This window comes from Carassius gibelio, chromosome B12 (assembly GCF_023724105.1).
Source record: "Carassius gibelio isolate Cgi1373 ecotype wild population from Czech Republic chromosome B12, carGib1.2-hapl.c, whole genome shotgun sequence".
Taxonomy (NCBI): Eukaryota; Metazoa; Chordata; class Actinopteri; order Cypriniformes; family Cyprinidae; genus Carassius; species Carassius gibelio.
The window spans coordinates 14,727,111-14,747,414 of NC_068407.1; the positions used below are offsets into that span (position 1 = coordinate 14,727,111).

Sequence of the window (20,304 nt, forward strand, 5' to 3'; positions counted from 1 at the left end):
GTTTCAATACTCCTTGGGACTAAATTGGCCTACTTTCTAGTATATAAAAGTATACTTTTAAGAATCCTTTAAGTATAACAGTAGCAAACTTTGAGTACACAAATAGTTTACCTTTATGTTTGTAGTTTGTACTGCAATTATACTAAAAGTGAACTTATAGGTATACTGATTGTTTACTAATTACTAGTTTATTAATTGTAGTTTTACACTGCAAGTATACTCATAAGTTTTCTTTAAGTGAACTTTACATCATACTTTAATTTAAGTATACTACTATGTCCCTATTTAGGTTTTAATGTGTATATATTTTGTTGTATGAATATCTGAACATACAAAACATCCAAAGAAAGAACAGGGTATCTGTTTTTAAACAAAAACATTTTATTTTAGCTTCATGCATTATTTTTAAACACTTTAATATGTTTCATAAAAGATAAAGAAATAACATTTTGAACCAAAAGCTGAAAAAAGACTATGAACTGGATTCAGAATGATAAACTAAACGTAGATGGAGTTGATCAACAACTCAAAGCTTTACTGTAATTACCTCTTCATCGGTCGACATTTTATTCCGTAACGTTACAGTTTTGATGCCGTTTCATGTCAGATGATCGTGTTACATATGCTAGTATGTGGCAGAGATGGGACCAAGTCACACATGTGCAAGTCTCAAGTAAGTCTCAAGTCTTAACCTTCAAGTCTCAAGTAAGTCCCAAGTATTTTTTTCTTGGGCAAGTCAAGTCAAGTCAAGTCACAAGCTATGTCAAGTCAAGTCCAAGTCAAGTCACCTTAATATTGTTATTTTACCTGCAGAATCTGATCTTAATAAAGTTAAAAGACAAGATATAAGTAACTGTCAGTAAATTAAAATAATTTGGATTTGCATTGTAAATACTCATGTTCAGTAAAATACATCATGGAATCAAACAAAATTGTAACTTCCTAAAATTATTTATTTTTCACTTCTGCCAACAGTGTTTGAAATGTTTTACATTTTCAACATTGAGTCCATAAAACTAAACATCCAACAGACTCCTCTCTGAACACCTCTCTCTCTCTCTCTCTCTCTCTCTCAAACACAGTTTACATACAACATTAAACTGTTACATTTCTTCTCTCTCTCTCTCTCTCTCTCTCTCACACACACACACACACACACACACACACACACTCTCTCTCTCTCTCTCTCTCTCACACACACACACACTCTCTCTCTCTCTCTCTCTCTCAGAGTATAGAATATAAATATGATGTATTTTCAGTTGTTTCATACTTTTTTGTTATGTACAGTACAGACCAAAAGTTTGGACACACCTTCTCATTCAAAGAGTTTTCTTTATTTTCATGACTATGAAAATTGTAGATTCACACTGAAGGCATCAAAACTATGAATTAACACATGTGGAATTATATATGGAATTATATACATAACAAAAAAGTGTGAAACAACCGAAAATATGTAATATTCTTGGTTCTTCAAAGTAGCCACTTTTTGTTTTGATTACTGCTTTGCACACTCTTGGCGTTCTCTTGATGAGCTTCAAGAGGTAGTCTCCTGAAATGGTCTTCCAACAGTCTTGAAGGAGTTCCCCGAGAAATGCTTAGCACTTGTTGGCCCTTTTGCCTTCTGTCTGCGGTCCAGCTCACCCCTAAACCATCTCGATTGAGTTCAGGTCCGGTGACTGTGGAGGCCAGGTCATCTGGCGCAGCACCCCATCACTCTCCTTCTTGGTCAAATAGCCCTCTTCAGTGTGACTCTACAATTTCCATAGTCATGAAAATAAAGAAAACTCTTTGAATGAGAAGGTGTGTCCAAACTTTTGGTCTGTACTGTATATATATATATATATATATATATATATATATATATATATATATATATATATATATATATATATATATATATATATATATATATATATATATATATATATATATATGTAATATGCACTTCTCATGATTGGGTAATCGCGGCAGCTACATTTGTTTTTCTGATTAATTGTTTTGCTCTATGAGAAAGACAAGGTAACAAAATATTCGGGGCTTATGCCCCCTTAGCCCAGCCCTAGCGCCGCCCGTGGAATGCGTTTTTTTGACGGCCTGCTAGCGGATCATTAGGGGCCGTTCACATCACGTCTTTTGCGCGGGCAAGTTCGTTATTTCCAATGTAGGCGCGCGGTATGCGCGCTCATAATGGAAGCAACGCGCTCACGAAGCGCACCGCATCGAGTTAAAAACATCTAAACTTTTCAGAGAGCCGCAAGCGCACCGCAGGTCATGTGACAATAACTAACCAATCAGCTTCATCCTTTCCCGTATCAACGTTGAAAGCTCAGCTAACATGAAGGAACAGCTGTTCATAGCCAGGGCCGTCGCCAGAACAAACCAAATGGGGGGGCATTTAATTTTCATAGGGGGGCACACTTTTTTTAATGATCTGAGACAGACCATAACATAAACCCATATTAGGCTATAACTAAAATAGACCACAATAGTCTTGTTTTGTTCAATTATTCAAATAAAATACTTCACCGTTTGATCTCAACGTCTCTGTTTATTGTCTCTTAACATTTCCAAAACCGCCAAAAATTTATTCTGAGATCGCATGCAACGCGCAGCTCAGCTGCGCAAAGGAATTGCGTATAAACAATACAAAAATAACATATTGAAAGGTCTGCTGCTGGAGACTTGCCATTGGCTGTTGTATTTGAATAATTAATGAGGTAGGTCTTTGCAAGCTTTGGGTGCTGTTTTGGGATGTTTTAACAGTCATTTATGAATATAATTATATTTAAAATTATGTTCTGTGTAATAATGCGTTGAATAATGAATCGTCTGAATCATTTCTGAAGGTAATGTGTTATGCATTTCTAGTGTTACCGTTGTAGTGATTACTGTTCCTGTGAGCCAAGTTCTGCTGAAACAACATTATAAGCGCAATGATCTAAATCACTAACATTCTATATCGAAAGTCTTACTGCGCGTTCATACCGACGTCGTCGGGAACGTCAAACATCTCTCTTGCCGTGCTGCTCATGACGCTGCAGAAAAATTCGTGAGCGCTCAGATGCACTTACGTAGACCGAATGTACTTTGTATTAAAAGTGGAAGCAAAGCAAGCCAACTTGTTGATCTAATGCAGACTAACCACAGGGAGGTTAAAGTTATGTTGATTTCATGAAATGTTGTTGTGGACGAAATATTAAGATCCTTTACTTAAAATGAACGATCTCAGACACCTTGGTCCACGTATCACTTTTAATTATTTTGTGTACGCAAACAGGGACACATCATAGATTACTGCAAACGCGAAACAGCAATAATCAACCTGTCCTCTATTTTGCTTGGGAACTAATGTGATCGGAGCTGCGTCCTCTGGAATCCTCTCAAGCGGTTGACTTATACGTTGCGATTGGTTGCTGCCCAACCGCGTCATAGCTCATTACCATAAAGTTGCCTTGATTTAAGTGAGTGAGTGAGTGAGAGTTAAACTCATAGACAGTAAAAGAAAGGTTAAACTCTGCTCGACGCTCTCAAAGGCCAAGTCGCGCCGCGCCGCTCCTCGCCGCTGGTTTACATTGAAAATGAATGACTTCCGGCCACTTTGACGCTCTCGACGCCGGCGGTGTGAATGCACAGTAATGCAAGTTTGGTTAATTGTTCTGTGCGTTACGTTTAGGGGGGCACAAAAAGTCATTTGGGGGGGCACTGCCCCCCGATGCCCCCCCTTGACGACGGGCCTGTTCATAGCTATATATGGATTGCCATTTTGAAATGAATTTAGTAGCAGAGCTACTGCGAGTGATTTATAGTGCTGCAAATCCATTTATCCTTTGCTGAAATTTCTACGTCTTCATTGAGAGAGAGCGTGTCATGGATGCTTAGCAACGACAGACGCCCCAGGAGCACTTCTGCCCGAGCGCTTTGGAAAGAAGGAGAAAGCGGCGCGACTAGCGTTTTCCACGCGTTTTTAGTCGCGAACTATTGAAGACAAAAGCGATGACCCTCGGTACCTCTCAGGCTGACGTGTTGATGTGATGTGATGTGATATCTGATTTAAGTGGGCGTGGTGTGTGTAAGGTAGAGAGGGCATGACTGATGATACTGTCCTGATCCAGTCACGACGCTATTCTCAGCCTGCGCTCCAGCTGAGTAATCAACTTTATTTAAAAAAATAATTTATATATTTTATATTCAAACTGAAAACATGATTTGATTAACACTCAAGTCATTCAAGTCATCGTGTCTCAAGTCAAGTCAAGTCCGAGTCTTTAACTTCCAAGTCTGAGTCAAGTCTCAAGTCCTAAAAATAGCGACTCGAGTCGACTCGAGTCCAAGTCACCAAGTCACAAGTCCCCATGTCTGGTATGTGGTGTTCCTTTTTTCTTCTTCACTTGTGTTTTATTTGGAAATTCTGTGCAGAAGATGTGTACTAGCTCCCTCTACCATATAATAATGAAAACACAGATTCTAAATATATTTAGACTTTTTGTAAGTATAAGTCAAGTATATATACATTTAATTTTAAGTATATTTCTGAGAAGTACATGAAGCCCATTTCTAAGTACATAAAAAGTAAACTAAAAGCATACTTTTCTATTTTTTGTTAAATATAATTTTAATTAAAATAAGTATACTAATAGCACACTTAAATAAACTTTTTTTTTTTCGTAAGGGTTGGTGCATGAAGAAGATCTGTAAAGACGAACTTAAAACGTCCCCCTAAAACGGCTCATTCAAACACGCCTCACATGTCTGCATCACTATGTGGAAATATTTGAGTAATTCCGCCCAAATATTCACGCAAAGAAAGAAGGCGTGGTTTCAGTAACCGCAGTTAGTGATAAAACTGCCATGTCAGAGAGATGCTGTATGTTTCTAGGCGAAAGCAAAATCACTTTATTTGGCCTTCCGAAAGTAGATTCATTTAGAAATCTTTAAGATTACTTACAACAGATTACTTTCATTTTATGGACGACTGTTTCGTGAACCCAGGAGAGGAGGTAATTCTGATTTGCTACCACAATCTGGTGATTCTGAATCAGCTACTGTGTTTTATTATTTAGTATTTGCTATTGTAAATAAGACATAAGAAATGGTCCTTGACCCTAGAAGTGTATCTGAACATAAGCCTGTGATCATTAAAGACACAGAGATACAGTAAGTGACATCTTACAGATACCTGGGGTTTTATATGGACAATGTTCTTTGTTGGAAAACACACATTGACAGTCTGTGCAGTATGGGGTGGGTAGCAATATATACGTTACAAATACGTTTTTTTACCAGGACACGCTTGAAAGTCTTATTCGCTTGTGGTGTTCGGCCAGTCACAGTGCACTGGGTCAGTTGGCCAATCAGGACAGACTATGCTTTTTGGAAGGAGGGACTTGAAGGAGGAAACGACGTGTTTGAGAGAGGCGGAGCATAGAGGACCTAAAATAATGTACAGTATTTTACATTACAAAGTACAAAGCATGTCAACATATTCTGTTACACCAACTACACAAAATAATGATCTTTAAAAAAAAGCACCATATGACCCCTTTAACTACAAAATATTACACTTAATTTAAGGTTGCCTTAAGCTCTCTGTGTTTTGCTCTCTTTCCCTCTCCAAGTCTCAGTTTTCATTCTGAGTTTGACCCTCCCATCTCTAGGAAAGGTCAATAAAGCCTGCAGAACCTTCCTCGTCAAATAGATTCTGAAACATTAATAATATAGGCGTCCTCAATAAGGTAAGTGAATGTCTACAATTACAAAGGTTTTGAAGTTGGTCTACAGTGGATTGAGCAAAGCTATTTAATATTTAAAATATACTTCAAATGGCAAGAAAATACATTTCCAATATTAAAATTACATTATGAATATATGTATTTTTTTCTCTATAATACATTTAAATAAAATACATATTACATATATTATTAAAACGATAGAAAATATATTCAAATATATTTTAAAATCTATATAGTAATGTATTGGACATTTTTTGCATGTTTTGAAAAATTTATGTGTGTGTGTGTGTGTGTGTGTGTGTGTGTGTGTGTGTGTGTGTGTGTGTGGAAGAACAGATTAAGTTGGACTTCGTAAAGAAAGAAGGACTTGCCCAAAATTACAGTGCTTTGGCATATGTCCAGTTCCTTCTGGGGTTTCACGAGAAGGCACATAACAACTTCATGACATCTGTGGAGCTACACATGGAATGCCATGGGGATGAATTATACAAGACACTCATTGTCACTTATAGAAACCTTGCCTGGTTAAACTACCACATGAGGAACTACACAAAATGTGAAAGTTATCTGAAGAAGCTTCATGAGATAAATGAAACCTTTACAGCTGAGTTATCTGTTCCAGAGGTGCTTGGTGAGAAGGGATGGACTTTCCTTAAATTTTCACGCAAATATTACGATAGAGCCAAACAATGTTTCAAGAAGGCTTTAGGTCTGGAACCTGAGGAAGGTGAATGGAATGCTGGTTCTGCCATTGCTCTCGCACCGAATACGAGAGGTTCACTTTGGAGGATTCGCCTACAATAAAACAACTGAGACGTGCCATTGACACGAATCCAGATGATGATGTTCTCAAAGTCCTCTTAAGCATGTGACCGATTGTTTACAAGAGGTACAGAGAGGCAGAGAGCTTAGTAGAGAGGGCTTTAGAAAGATCTCCAGATCACCCACATGTCATGCGATATGTTGCAAAATTCTTCAGAAATCATGGAAGTATGGACAGATCAACTGCTCTTTTAAAGTGAGTACTTGAACACTCACCTCATTTAAGTTTCATACATCATCAGTTAGCTCTTTGCTATAAGCTGAAGAAAATCCAACTGCTGCAGGAGGGAAGTCACCCTACTAAAGGGTCAAGAAAAGTTCAACAGATTCGCCATCAATGCATCTATCATTTAGAAAAGGCCACTAGCCTGACAGCCTCCTTCATTTCTGCAATGAGTGAACTAGCGCTGCTGTATGGAGAAAACCACAACATGTTGCAGGCTGAGGAGCTGTTTCATGTCACATTCAAAGCAGCCAAAGATAAAAATGACAGTCTACATGTGGTCAGTTTTTACTATGCTGAATACCAGCTCTACAGCCACAGATGTGAGCAGTTAGCTGTCAAAAAATACATGGAATGTATGAAGATGAGCCGAAGGGAAAAGAAGTGCCTACAGTTTAAAGAAGATCACTGACAAACGGATTAAGAGAAACTCGTTGGAAGGGGAGGCTTATGGGATATTAGGGTTTCTTCATAAGATAAAAGGGGAGAAACATCAGTAACCTTAGTGCACTCAGGCTGTCCTTACAGCAAAGTCATCACATATTATGTGCTTACACTATCAGATGTACATTATGCAATATGCATTTGGGTGTGCTACATGTACTGACACTTTATGGTTATAACTGTATAATTGAGTTTAAGTAAGAAAAACAGGATCAGAAAATATATAATAAACTGTATCTTTATGTTGATGTTCTAATATTAATGGCTAAAAATATTTTACAATATTTCTAAACTCTCATTACCCAAAAGTCACTTTACACTAAGAGCTTTAAATAAAATTCATCATGTATATAATGCTTGTCGGTTTGTCTGTTTTTCTCAAACATTTATTGTACAGATCAAAATAAATTCCACAGGTAATGTGGGCTGATAAAAAGTTAAGTAGCTTCTTTTCAGATCCCTATGCGGGAATAATGAGTTATTCCCAAAAGATACCCAAAGATACACCGACACAGACTTTCTAACATTGGGAAACAACACTCTAGACTTTGTTTACACCGCCCAGAGAGGATCTTACAAGGCCCTTCCCCTCCCCCATCTTGGCACCTCAGACCACATCTCTGTCATGCTAATGCCTGCATACAGACCAGTCATTAAAGTTGCCAAACCAGTAAAAAACTGAAGTGTGGCATTGTTTTTTGCCCCACCATAGACTTGTGACAGCACCATCTCCCCGCTGAATGCCTTGTAAGCTTTCTTTGAGACACAAAACAGTACCACTGCATAGAAGGTTCCACCTCCTCCCGGCAACCAGGTGTTGTCCCCAGAAGCATGAGAAGATCCCTCCGCAGGTTCAATGCACGCACTGACAACATTTCCAACATTTCACTAAGTCAGGCTGTTGTCCCCACATGCTTCGAAGCTACCACCATCATTCCAGTGCCGAAGAAGTCTTCTCCAGTCTTCCCCCCTACCAGGCCCGTTCCAGTTTGCATATCAGTCCAACTGTTGCACTTTGATGCCATTGCCACTGCCCTTTACTCAGTACTCACACATCTGGATAAAAAGACTCATAGGTTAGAATCACTGATCTATATATATGACTATATATGTTCTATATTATAGATCAGTGGTCAGAATGCTGTTTATAGACTTCAGTTTAGCATTCAACACAATCAGCCCTCAACAGCTCAGTCACAAACTGGTCCAGCTGGGGCTCAGCACTACACCGTGCAACTGGCTGTTGGACTTGAACAGAAGACCTGACTAGAAGACCTCAGACAGTACGGGTTGGCAGTAACACATCCAGCCTCATCACACTTAAAACTGGGGCCCCCCAAGGACGTGTGCTGAACCCCCTCCTCTTTACTCTGCTGACCCATGATTCTCACAACTCCAACCTCTTCATTAAGTTTGTGGATGACACAACTGTAGTGGGTCTCAACAGGGATGAGACAAACTACAGGAGGGAAGTGAGCCACCTGGCTGGGTGGTGCAGTGATAGCCACCTCTGTCTGATTGTGGAGAAGATTTTACATTGATACATTGTTGATACAATGTTTTTTTTTTTTTTTTTTAGTTGAGACATGCTGCATTTAAAGATTTTTCCCTGTGCCAAAATTTCTGCATGTCCTTAATGAAAAGGCTATGCAATAAATCTATTGCATTTACCATTGTTCTTTATAACAATGTTAAGGATTTTATCATCATTATGGAAAGTTTTACAGTTATTCTTCTGTCAGGGTGTGTACTGGACAGAGGACTCCGATGCAGAGTAAAGAAAAGGAGAATCTTTATTCTCGCCACAAAACACAAAATAACATAAACTTTGGCTATGATAAACGGTCCAACAAATTTGGGTCCCAGTTTACGTGAGGGCAGTCTGAAGTTAATGTCCTTAGTAGACAACCAGACTGTCTGACCACACACGTAAAGTGGGGGTTTAATACAGTGACGGTCTGCCAATGCCTTGTCCCTCTCGCCAGTCCGAGTGAGGGCTTCTCTGGTGATCCTCCAAGTACGGAGGCATCTCTGAATAAACGCATGCTGGAGGGAACAACAGCATCGGATTCTTGAATAGGGCAATAGAGGTGGCTGGTAGCCTAAACAGCACTGGAAGGGAGACAAACCCGTAGATGAGACCGGGAGGGAGTTATGCACATACTCTACCATGGTCAACCTGGAACTCCAAGATGACGGTTCAGCAGACGCCACACAGCGGTCGACAGAACTCTGCAGGGGGTCGATTGGATCCCTTACCCGAAACGCAAATCGGACAGGCTGACACAAACCGTCGAGCATCCTGCACCACAGACGGCCACCAAAACCGCTGCTTGATTAACCTACAAGTACGAGTCGCTCCAGGGTGGCAAGCTAGACTAGAAGAGTGGCCCCACCTCCACAATGAACTGACGAGATGGGTCAGGGGTCGTTAGAATGGGGGCCGAAAGAAATCGACTCTTAAGGTTCTCAAACGCAGCTTGGGCCTGCGACGACCAACAGAATAGTTTCTTTGTGGAGGTGAGATCAGTCAGAGGAAGGGCGATTTGGCTAAAGTTCCGAATGAACCGCCTGTAAAAATTGGCAAACACCAGAAAGCGCTGGAGTGCTCTACGACTATCTGGGGTGGGCCAATCAGCAACTGCCTTTACCTTGGCGAGATCCATTCGGATACCTTCAGGCGAGAAAATAAAACCCAGGAACGGAACCGACTGCGCGTGAAACTCACACTTCTCCAACTTAATGAATGAACGATTCTCCAGCAGCCATTGGAGCACTCGCCTGACGTGCTGGACATGATCGCGCTCATTCTGGGAAAAAATAAGGATGTCGTCGATATAAACAAAAACAAACGGATCGACCATGTCTCGGAGCACGTCGTTGACGAGTACCTGAAAGACCGCCGGGGAGTTGGAAAGCCCAAACGGCATAACTAAATACTCAAAGTGCCCTGTATGGGTGTTAAAGGCGGTCTTCCATTCGCCCCCCTCCCTAATCCGAACCAAGTGATAAGCACTGCGAAGGTCCAACTTCGTAAAGATGGTTGCTCCCTGAACGAGCTCGAAGGCTGATGACATCAACGGTAAAGGATAATGATTCTTTACCATGATGTCATTCAACCCCCAATAGTCAATACAGGGGCGCAACGAACCATCCTTCTTCTCCACGAAGAAGAACCCCACCCAGGCTGGAGAGGATGAGGGACGCATAATGCCTGCTACCAGAGAATCATGTATATACCTCTCCATGGCCTCCCGCTCCAGACCCGACAGAGAGTAAAGGCGCCCCTTAGGTGGAGAAGTGCCAGGAAGCAGGTCAATCGCACAGTCGTACGGGTGGTTTGGAGGCAGAGATGAAGCTCGGGACCTACTGAAAACCACTCTAAAATCATGGAAAGCCTCCGGTACATCCACCAAGTTAATCAGCTCCTCCTACAACACAGAATGAGACAAGACAGGGGGAAAAGCAGCACCCAAACACTGAGCTAAACAGAAAGGGCTCCAAGCCAAAAGAGAACTACGGGCCCAATCAATATGAGGGTCATGTTTAACCAACCATGTGTGACCCATCACCACTGGAGCGGTGGGCGAGTGAATGAGGTGAAATCTAATCTCCTCAGCATGATTACCAGACAAGGTTAATGTGACAAACTGAGTGGTGTGAGTGATATTAGTGAGATGGGTGCCACAAAGGGTCCTGGCAGAAATCGGTTCGGCCAGTGCAACAGCCGAAATCCCCAGATGAGTTGCCAGTCTGGAATCCATGAAGTCGCCCTCCGCTCCAGAGTCAATCAATGCCGAAACCTGGAAAACAGCTCCCCCAAACTGTACTGAAGCTTGGAACTCTGAACGGCCACCAGGTGGCAGTCGAGTTGTAGTGACGCTCAACATGCGCTCTCACTTGCGTGAAAAGCGTCGCCCTGCCACAGGGCACGCCGCTACCACGTGACCCGCCTCACCGCAGTACAGACAGAGCTGATTATCCAAGCGACGGCATCGTTCTCCTATTGTCAGCCGTGCTCTCCCAATCTGCATAGGCTCCTCCTCCGGGAGGATGCGGCGTTGAGACTTCGTGTCACATGCTGCTGCTTACGGAACCCCGGTGACGTGTTCATGGGGAATCCCCTCTCTACGGTGCCGAGAACGGAGAGTAATCTGGTCGTCAACTCGAATGGCGAGATCGATAAGCCCATCCAAGCCAATGGGCAGCTCTAGTGAATAGATCTCGTCCTTCACCTGCTCAGCCAGGCCGTGGAGGACGTTATCCCAGAGAGCCTTCTCATTCCAGCCGCAGGACGCGGTGAGCGTGCGGAACTGAATAGAGTAACCGGACACCGGCTGCTCTCTCTGCTGAAGCAGCGACAATGCTCGTGCTGCCTCAATACCGCGTGCCGAGCGGTCAAACACCTTGCGCAGCTCCCTCGAGAATGCCTCAAAGGACGCACAACAGTCATGCTTTGCAGTCCCACATAGCTGTTCCCCACTCTCTCGCTTGACCAACCAGGAGAGTGATGAACGCCACCCGGGATTGCTCTGTGGGGAAACAGGAAGGCTGGAGAGTGAAAGTCAGCGAATACTGGGACAGAAATGATCAACATGAGTTGGGCTCACCCGAGTATGGAGCGAGTGGACTGAGTCACGGTTCCGCGTGGCAAGAGCAGGTGGGACAGACGGGGCATCCGGAACAGACGGGGCAGCTGAAGGGCTGGCCTGCAGCTGGTCAAGCTGTTCGGCTAGCCGGTTGAGTTGGAGAGTGATTTCCGAGTAGGCGCGACGAGAAGCTGCAATTTCCTCCTGCTGTCGACCCAGAAGAGAGCCCTGCTGCTGAAGAGCTCGGCGCAGCTCCGTTTCCTCTGCTGAATCCATCATTGGTGAGTAGATTCTGTCAGGGTGCGTACTGGACAGAGGACTCAGATGCAGAGTAAAGAAAAGGAGAATCTTTATTCTCGCCACAAAACACAAAATAACATAAACAATAATAAAATGCTCTGGCGCACACAGAGATCTCAGAGCTGGCCGGCACACTTTGCGGACCACTCGCGCTGCCGGATCTCCGAATTACGGATCCTTTGACAAAAGAACAGAAGGTGAGACTGATACTGAGAATCATGCAAAACATGGGCAAAGACAAAACAATCTACTCATGACCACAGACAGAAAAGCAGAGACATATAAGGGAGGGGGGGAACGAGCGACAGGTGGGGAAGAATCAGCTCGTGATCTGCACAACCCCACCACGATCAGCGCTGATTGCCCAGACCACGAGCTACTGAACAGACAGGACAACACAGACCGCAGGGGAAGCTGAGACGGCACCCTGCACCGTGACATCTTCAAGTACACAAAATGCATATAAAACAAACTGTCCAGTAAATACTTAATTATAATATGAAAAAAGTGTCATCATTTACTCACCTTCAAGTTGTCCCAGTATGACTTAATTTCTTCTGTGGAAAACAATAGGTGATATTTTGAAGAATGTTGATGGTCCCTTTTGACTTCCATAGTATTGTGGGAAAAAATAAAGTCTAAGTGGACCACAACAACATTTTTCTTTTCAGCAGAAGAAAGAAATTCATACAGGTCTGGAACAGCTTGTGGGTAAGAAATTGATGACAGAATTTTCATTTTTGGGTAAACTGTCCCTTTAAACTTACTCAGTGTAGCTGAAGACAAACCACTCGTTAAAAAACTAAACTGACCCAGCTGGATCACATGGGATATGAAAAGATAAGACAAAAATAGCTCATTTGACCCATCTTGAGCATAACTGTGATTCGGCTCACAGGCAGGACCTTACAAATATAGGAGAACATTTCGTTTTTTCACGTCTTTCATCACTAAGTGCCACTGAGAAGGGTTGTTTTGTTGCCAATAAATGTTTATGGGTGAGTGGAATGCAGGATTTGCCAGTAATTTGCACAAACAAAGTACTTTTATTACAGTATGTATGCAATTTATTTTAGGATGTCATGAGTTGCTCCTAGAAAGCATGTTGTTTTTTTGATTTTTTGTCTTTTGTTCATCTCGGAAACAGAAACTTGCAGGCAACCGAACAGGCATGAGTCATCTTTCAGGAAATGAAAGTAGGCTTTACACTGCATACTGAGCTAGTGAGAAACATCACTGTGTGTGTACTTTTTCACAATCTACAAGTAAAATGATTTCAGAGATGAGGTAAATGCCTTTTCTAAATATGAACTAAAGATTTTTCTGTCTTGATTATCTGAAGCTAAATGACATATGATAGGCTAATGATAACAAAGGCTGAATATTTTGAAATCTGGGAGGATAGTGTTCGAACAGAAATCTGCTCAGGGTCAAGGTTTAATTAAGCTTCAGGTTATAGGCTACTTCAATCTCTGTTCCAGAGATTGTAGCCTACTGTAGTGAGAAATAAGAAGCATTACAAATTAAAAAAAATTATGCAGTAGCCTAATAAATGATGTCACATTTGGTAATGAATGTTGAACATTACTATTATCTAGGATACTTGTTAAAAAGTAAAAAAAAAGAAAATTGGCTGATCAGGATCTCTTTACTCATTATCATATGATGCTGCAGCTCTCTCCTGGTTTCTATTTAAGCTTTTGTAAACTGTATGCCAGATTCATTCGTAGACTTGCACTACTCAAAAAATTCAGGAAAGGAAATTAAAGCAGAAACTTGTGAGTTTTTACATTTCTTTGTAAATTTATGTATGCATATATTTATGTATGTATGTATTTATTTATTTAGTTAGTTGTGTTTAGTTATCTAGGCAGCGTTGCTGGTGGATAAGGTGTTAATGCAGTTAGCAGGGGAAGTGCTCGCTGCACCCAAATTTACTAGTATTGTGGTTGGACATATAGCCTAATATAAAAGTCCCTACAGTTTAAATGATTTTAACACGGAGGACCTGACACTCCCTTATCAAAAACCCAGGGTGTTTTCTTAAACAACTATACTATAGGACTACAGGAGTGTAGTCCTGGCATCCTTGACCAAATTTATCACTCCATGTGGAGTTCAAGAGTTTCCCCTGTCACTCTAAAGCACTTTGAATTATATAATGTATAAATATAGATGTGTGTGTACCTACTTAACCATATTTTGGGGACAGATTTGTGCCCAAAAGTGAACTAAACCTGAAAAAATAATAAAAATACTCCCTTTGGGGACATCCTCATTTGTAAAAATGGTTTACAAATAAAGTAAACAAAGCTTTATTAAAATTTTAAAAATACAGAAAGTTTTCTGTAAGGGGTAGATTTAGGTGTAGGGTTGGTGAAGGGCAACAGAATATATATGGTCAGTACAATATAAAACCCATTACCATTCAAATAATTACCATTATTTAATAAATAATATGTAATATACAGTATTTATGTTACTATTTAAGACTAAATAGTTACGTGGGTGGGTGTTCACATGGATGCTTTTAATTATAATATGAAGACATTCCATTACAAGGCAAAATCAGTTCTTTTTTATTCTTTTGACCAATTGATTTGTTTCCTTGTTAGTTCAATCCAGGACAGTTTACAATCGAAACTGGATCAGCTGGAGTGCCACTTCACTTGGAACATTGAAAAAGAGCATCTAGTCTTGACGGATATCCTCAATAGGCTTGAGGAACAGGTCAAGATGGGTCTAGGGAAGGATCAAGGAGTTGCACGAACTCACTGCTCTTTAGGATATGTGAAATTTCTTCTTGGGAGCAAAGAAGAGGCTCTTACTCACCTGTTGAAATCAGAAACACTCATCAAAGAAAACCTTGGCGTCAACTGTGACAAGACTCTCATTGTTCCCTATGGAAATTTAGCCTGGATAAACTACCATATGAAGAACTACACAGAGAGTGAAAGTTACCTGATGAAGCTTCAGAAGATAAATGAAACATTTTCAGCAGAGCCTTCCACTGTTCCAGAGGTGCTTGGTGAGAAAGGATGGGCCTATCTTAAATTCTCTCACAGATATTATGACAAAGCTGCAGAATTTTTTCAGAAGGCTTTGTTACTGGATCCAGAAAATAGCGAGTGGAACGTAGGTTATGCAATTGCTCTGTATCGTACTGAAGATCCTACATATTTTACTGTGGATTCACCTGCAATCAAGCAGCTAAAACAGGCTATTGACATCGACCCCGATGATGATGCCTCTAGAGTTCTTCTGGGAGTTAAATATTTGTTTTGTTCCAAAGAATTGATGAATGAGTCTGAGAAACTGATAGAGACAGCTTTGAAAGGCTCTCCAGAAAATCCACATGTCATGAGATATGTTGGGAAATTCTTCAGGAATCAAGGATATGTAGACAGGTCAGTCGCACTGCTGAAGAAAGCACTTGAAACATCACCAAACTCAGGTTTCATGCATCATCAGTTGGCAATGTGCTACAAGATCAAGAAAATTAATTTACAGAAAGAAAAACAAGTAAATAAGTCTGAGGTAAATAATGCACGGAATCAGTGTATTTACCATCTAGAAAAGGCAACTTCTCTAAAACCTTCCTTTATTATTGCCATGAGTGAGCTTGCATTTCAATATGGAGAGAAACGTGATCTGCCAAAGGCAGAGAAGCTGTTTGATAGAACATTTAAAATAGCTAGAGAGAAAAATGATGGTGTGCATAAAGTACATTTTTTCTATGCTGAGTTCCAGCACTATTGTAACAGATGTGAGGACTTAGCAATCAGCCACTATAGGCAGTGTTTGGAAATGAGTCCTCATACTAGTGAGGGGAATAGAAGCGCAAAGAAACTGAAGAACATTGCTGCGAGATATATCAAGGAAAACCCAGGTCATTGGAAGGCCAATGAAATACTGGGATTCATTTATCAGATGAAAGGGGAAATGTTTGGGGACACCAAAAGCTACGCAGCCACTTTAGGCAACGAAGAGGATGATGAGTCCCTCAGTAATCTTTGTGAGATTAATTGTAAAATATAAAATTTCTACAAGGATGCATAATTGATTGTTAGTGGAAAAACAACAGGCCTTATTTGTGTATTTATGTATGAAGATCGTGTACAAAAATGTAGCTTGTTCTAATGCTAATGAAGTGGTTCCAAATGAGGAAGTGAGTCTCTGCTGCTAATTTACATAATCATGTCCAAACTATGGCTTTTCAATATAGTCCCACATCTCTCATTTGCTAGTTTCTTTTTTTTTTTTTTTGTGTCTTTCTCCTTCTGAGTGCATGTGCGGGAGGATCTTTGAGTATGGCATTCTTAAAACCAGTTGAAGACAAAATGTTCTTATATAATTTATATAGTAGGCTATTGGGCCTAAATTTTGTCATACATTCAGAATGCGTTTTTGCACATTTGATAATTCAGTTCATGAATTCTGTGTGAAGATGCTTTGAAACAGATTTAGTGTGGATAGTGAACAAGGATTAATGTGAAACAAGAGTTGTTGGTATCTATCAAATGTAACTTTTTACCTTACAGTTCTTTTTGATTTATTCAGTCTTAACTATTGTATATTGTGTTGCAAGGCAAAAAAAAAATCACCTTTTGTAATATAGTCTTCCCAACTATAAAAATCCCAAACTAATGCAGTCCTGTTAATCTTAATTCACACTGTATATCATCTGTTACATTTTATGACTATATCTCTGATTATAATTTACTAATCTTTTCTCTGTATTTCAGTTTCTTTACAAGTTGCTTCTTAATAAAGTCAATATGCTGTTTCATTTGAAGTTGTTATCTTTATTGCATAATAGACTCTGGATATTTAATCCCTTATAAGGCATACAAAAAAATGTCATGAAGGCATGAGATTAAAAGGAGCTGTGTCAATTCAATCAGATAATAAATATTGATCATAGGTACTTATCCTAATACTGGGGCTTAGTTTAAAATATAGTTCACCCAAAAATATTTTTTTTATTTTTATCTGCTTACCCCCGGGGCAACCAAGATAGGTGACATTGTTTCTTCAGTAGTTTTTAGGGGAAGTCGTGGCCTAATGGTTAGAGGGTTGGACTCCCAATCGAAGGGTTGTGAGTTCTAGTCTCTGGCTGGACGGAATTGTGGGTGGGGGTAGTGCACGAACCGCTCTCTCTCCACCTTCAATACCACGACTTAGGTGCCCTTGAGCAAGGCATCGAACCCCCAACTGCTCCCCGGCCGCCGCAGCATAAATGGCTGCCCCCTGCTCTGGGTGTGTGCTCACAGTGTGTGTGTGTGTGTGTGTTCACTGCTCTGTGTGTGTGCATTTTGGATGGGTTAAATGCAGAGCACAAATTCTGAGTATGGGTCACCATACTTGGCTGAATGTCACTTCACTTTCACAAAGATTTTTAACTCAAACTGTTACAGTCTGTCAGATAGGTGGAGATAATGCTCTTAAGTCTGCTATCTTTGTGTATGTTTTTTTTATTCTCAAAGCCATGATTCCCTTTCACTTCCATCATATGACTGACAGACTGCAATGGTTTGAGTAAAAAAAAAAAAACTTTGTTTGCGTTCTACTAAAGAAAAAATTTCACTTTGGATTCCCTGGGGGTAAGCAGATAAACATAAAATGTACATTTTTTTTTTGGTGAATTTATGTGCAATTATATTTGTATTACTTTTAAACATACATGTATTACTTTGACAAATTAAAATATGAACAAATAAATAATATAAAAACAAACTGCATTTTGTGCACTGGATTTTAAGAAGATTGATTAAGGCCTGGGTTAATTATTTTATCAGTAACTATAATGTAAACCACACTTCATAATCTTGAAATTTTAAAATATATGCTTTTTAAATGGTTGTATGTAGTCTATCTTTAAAAACAATGAAAGAGTTTAGATTACTGTTTAGCAGCTAATAGTTTAGTAATTCATTATTACTTTCTCTGTCACTTTACTAAAGCTATAAATAAACATTTAGTTGAGAATGTTAACATTGAACCCTAAATGTTTTAGGTGTTTTAGGTATTAAATGCAGCCATATTGCCCTGCAGCCCATAGTCTCAGCCTCAGTCGTCATGCCCATGGACTGTTGGCTGAACGTCTGATGCATATAGCTCACAAAAGTGGAAACACTTCAGGGGTTTCAAAGTTGACATTGGATTGTTTGAAATATACAGGATTTCTGGGAGACACGTGTGTCGCGTTTCTTTTAGCGTTCCGCCAGGAAGCAAAGATGCTGTGCTGCCGAAAAACCCATTGTGAAAGCTATTGTGTTTACAACTGGGATGACGAGTTCTTATGAGGATCAGCTAAATGCTGGATTCTCAGAAGTATGTAAAATATTTTAAGTTGGCGGCACAGGATCCTTAAAATTCATCTGAGAGTTTTTTACTCAATCTGAGTGTATCTGTTATTGTGGCGACATTTCCACACCCGAAACATGCCGCTGAACAAAACGAACTGTGATTGGTTGTTTGACATGTCAATCAAATGACCTTTTGGGTGGGCATTGGCCAAAAAGCTGCCATGGATTCCTGGGAGATTATGCAGCCCAAGACTGGTTGCACACTGAAGCTAAGCAGGGTTGAACCTGGTCAGTACCTGGATGGGAGACTGTGATGAGTGGGGTGGGACCGAGAGCCGTGGGAACAGAGCGAGGCCGGAGGAGTGATTGGAAATGAGCGACACCAGTCTCGAGTCCCACAGAGGAGATCGGAAGGATACAAAAGAGGAGCGATGACAGTAGCCTCATTTCCACTGTCGGGCCAGTGCGAGCCAGGGCTTATAACTGGCCGGGTGGGGCTAATAGCCTCGGGCCAGTATCAATGAGGCCAGAATAGTGCAGGGTTTCCACAGTCGAGCCTGAAGCTCTGCTGCACGTCACTAAAACACGCCCTTTACACGCTTCCCAGGAATAACGTCACTTAACCTCATCATTTCACCAACAAAGAGAAGTTATCAGAAAACTAATAAGAAACAAATCACTGGAACATGCGCAATCACACACGGACATGATCAAAGCGGCCATTTGTTTGCATGTTTTGTTAAATATTCAAATTCAAAAGTATCGATGTTTTACTATAGAATATGTGATACATTGATCATAATGAATTAATTTATCAGAAATTAATCACACATAAATACACTTATTATTTTATTTATTTTTAACGCTTATGAAAATAGCCTGTTTATTCAGTCGAGTCTGTTTCTGTTTATTTGTAGCCACAGCAGCCATCACATTTAGAATGAATGATAATATCTCTATGTTTATAAAAGCTCCCGAACAAAACATTATTATATTTTTTTATGATAGGCAACGTGGAGCTAAACTCTCGAGATGAGACTTATGACAGATAATATAAGTTACTAAATAAATACACGATTGTGATAGAGAATAAGAAGCTGACGTCTGATTTCTTCAAGTGGTCAAATTTGCCATGTTTACTATGGTAACATGTTTAGCATGCATAGTCTTTTACATCGCTTAAAATATTTCTGCCTTGTATGGATATTATAATCCACACTGGATCGCGTTATTTCAAACACTCGCTGACTGAAAGTTTAAAAAAAGTTTTAATGCTGCTGTTATAGCTGTTAGCTTCCTGAAATGATCCGCAGTGCAGACGCTCTCTATTTTTATAGAAGCTCCCGAACAAAAATCATTATTATATTTTGATGACATATATGCGGAGATAAACTCTGGAGACGAGACTTATGACTGATAAAACATGTTACTAAATAAATTCATAATTGTGATAGAGAATAAGAAGCTGACATCTGATCTCTCCTGATTGCATTTATCATGTTTACTTTGGTAACGTTAATGTTTAGCGTGCACAGTCTTTTACATCACTTATAAAGATTTCTGCCTTGTGTAGTGATTATAATCCACATCGGATCAAGTTATTTCAAACACTCGCTGCTGAGTAAGAGTGATTTTTGAACTCAACTTATTTTAAAATGTCTTTAATGCTGGAGTTATAGCTGTTATCTTTCTGAAATGATCGGCAGCGTTTAGCTCTCCAGACGTGGAGAAACTCCGCCTTTGTTCATAACCACTCCTCTAGCCCCAGCTGGCCCGCTTTGGCCCAAGGCTTTCGTCAGGCCAAAAAACCTTGGCCGTTGGCCCCGAGGAATCCCCGACGAGGCACAATCAAGCCCCGGAAGTGACATTGGACATGTGACTGG

The 20,304-nt window shown here is 40.4% G+C and overlaps 2 protein-coding genes across 2 annotated transcripts; both read left to right on the forward strand.

Annotated features, from left to right (window-relative positions):
• Positions 1 to 6,066: 6,066 nt before the first annotated feature.
• Positions 6,067 to 7,597, forward strand: ifit10 (interferon-induced protein with tetratricopeptide repeats 10). The gene is given in 2 exon segments (XM_052571510.1): positions 6,067 to 6,489; positions 6,492 to 7,597. Coding segments are annotated over 2 exon segments (1,014 nt in total). The 5' UTR covers positions 6,067 to 6,176; the 3' UTR covers positions 7,193 to 7,597.
• A 5,668-nt stretch (positions 7,598 to 13,265) lies between these two features.
• Positions 13,266 to 18,786, forward strand: LOC127968916 (interferon-induced protein with tetratricopeptide repeats 5-like). Its single transcript, XM_052570341.1, has 2 exons — positions 13,266 to 13,400; positions 14,729 to 18,786. The coding sequence occupies exons 1-2, from the start codon at positions 13,384 to 13,386 to the stop codon at positions 16,149 to 16,151; spliced, it is 1,440 nt and encodes a 479-aa protein (XP_052426301.1). The 5' UTR covers positions 13,266 to 13,383; the 3' UTR covers positions 16,152 to 18,786.
• Positions 18,787 to 20,304: the final 1,518 nt, after the last annotated feature.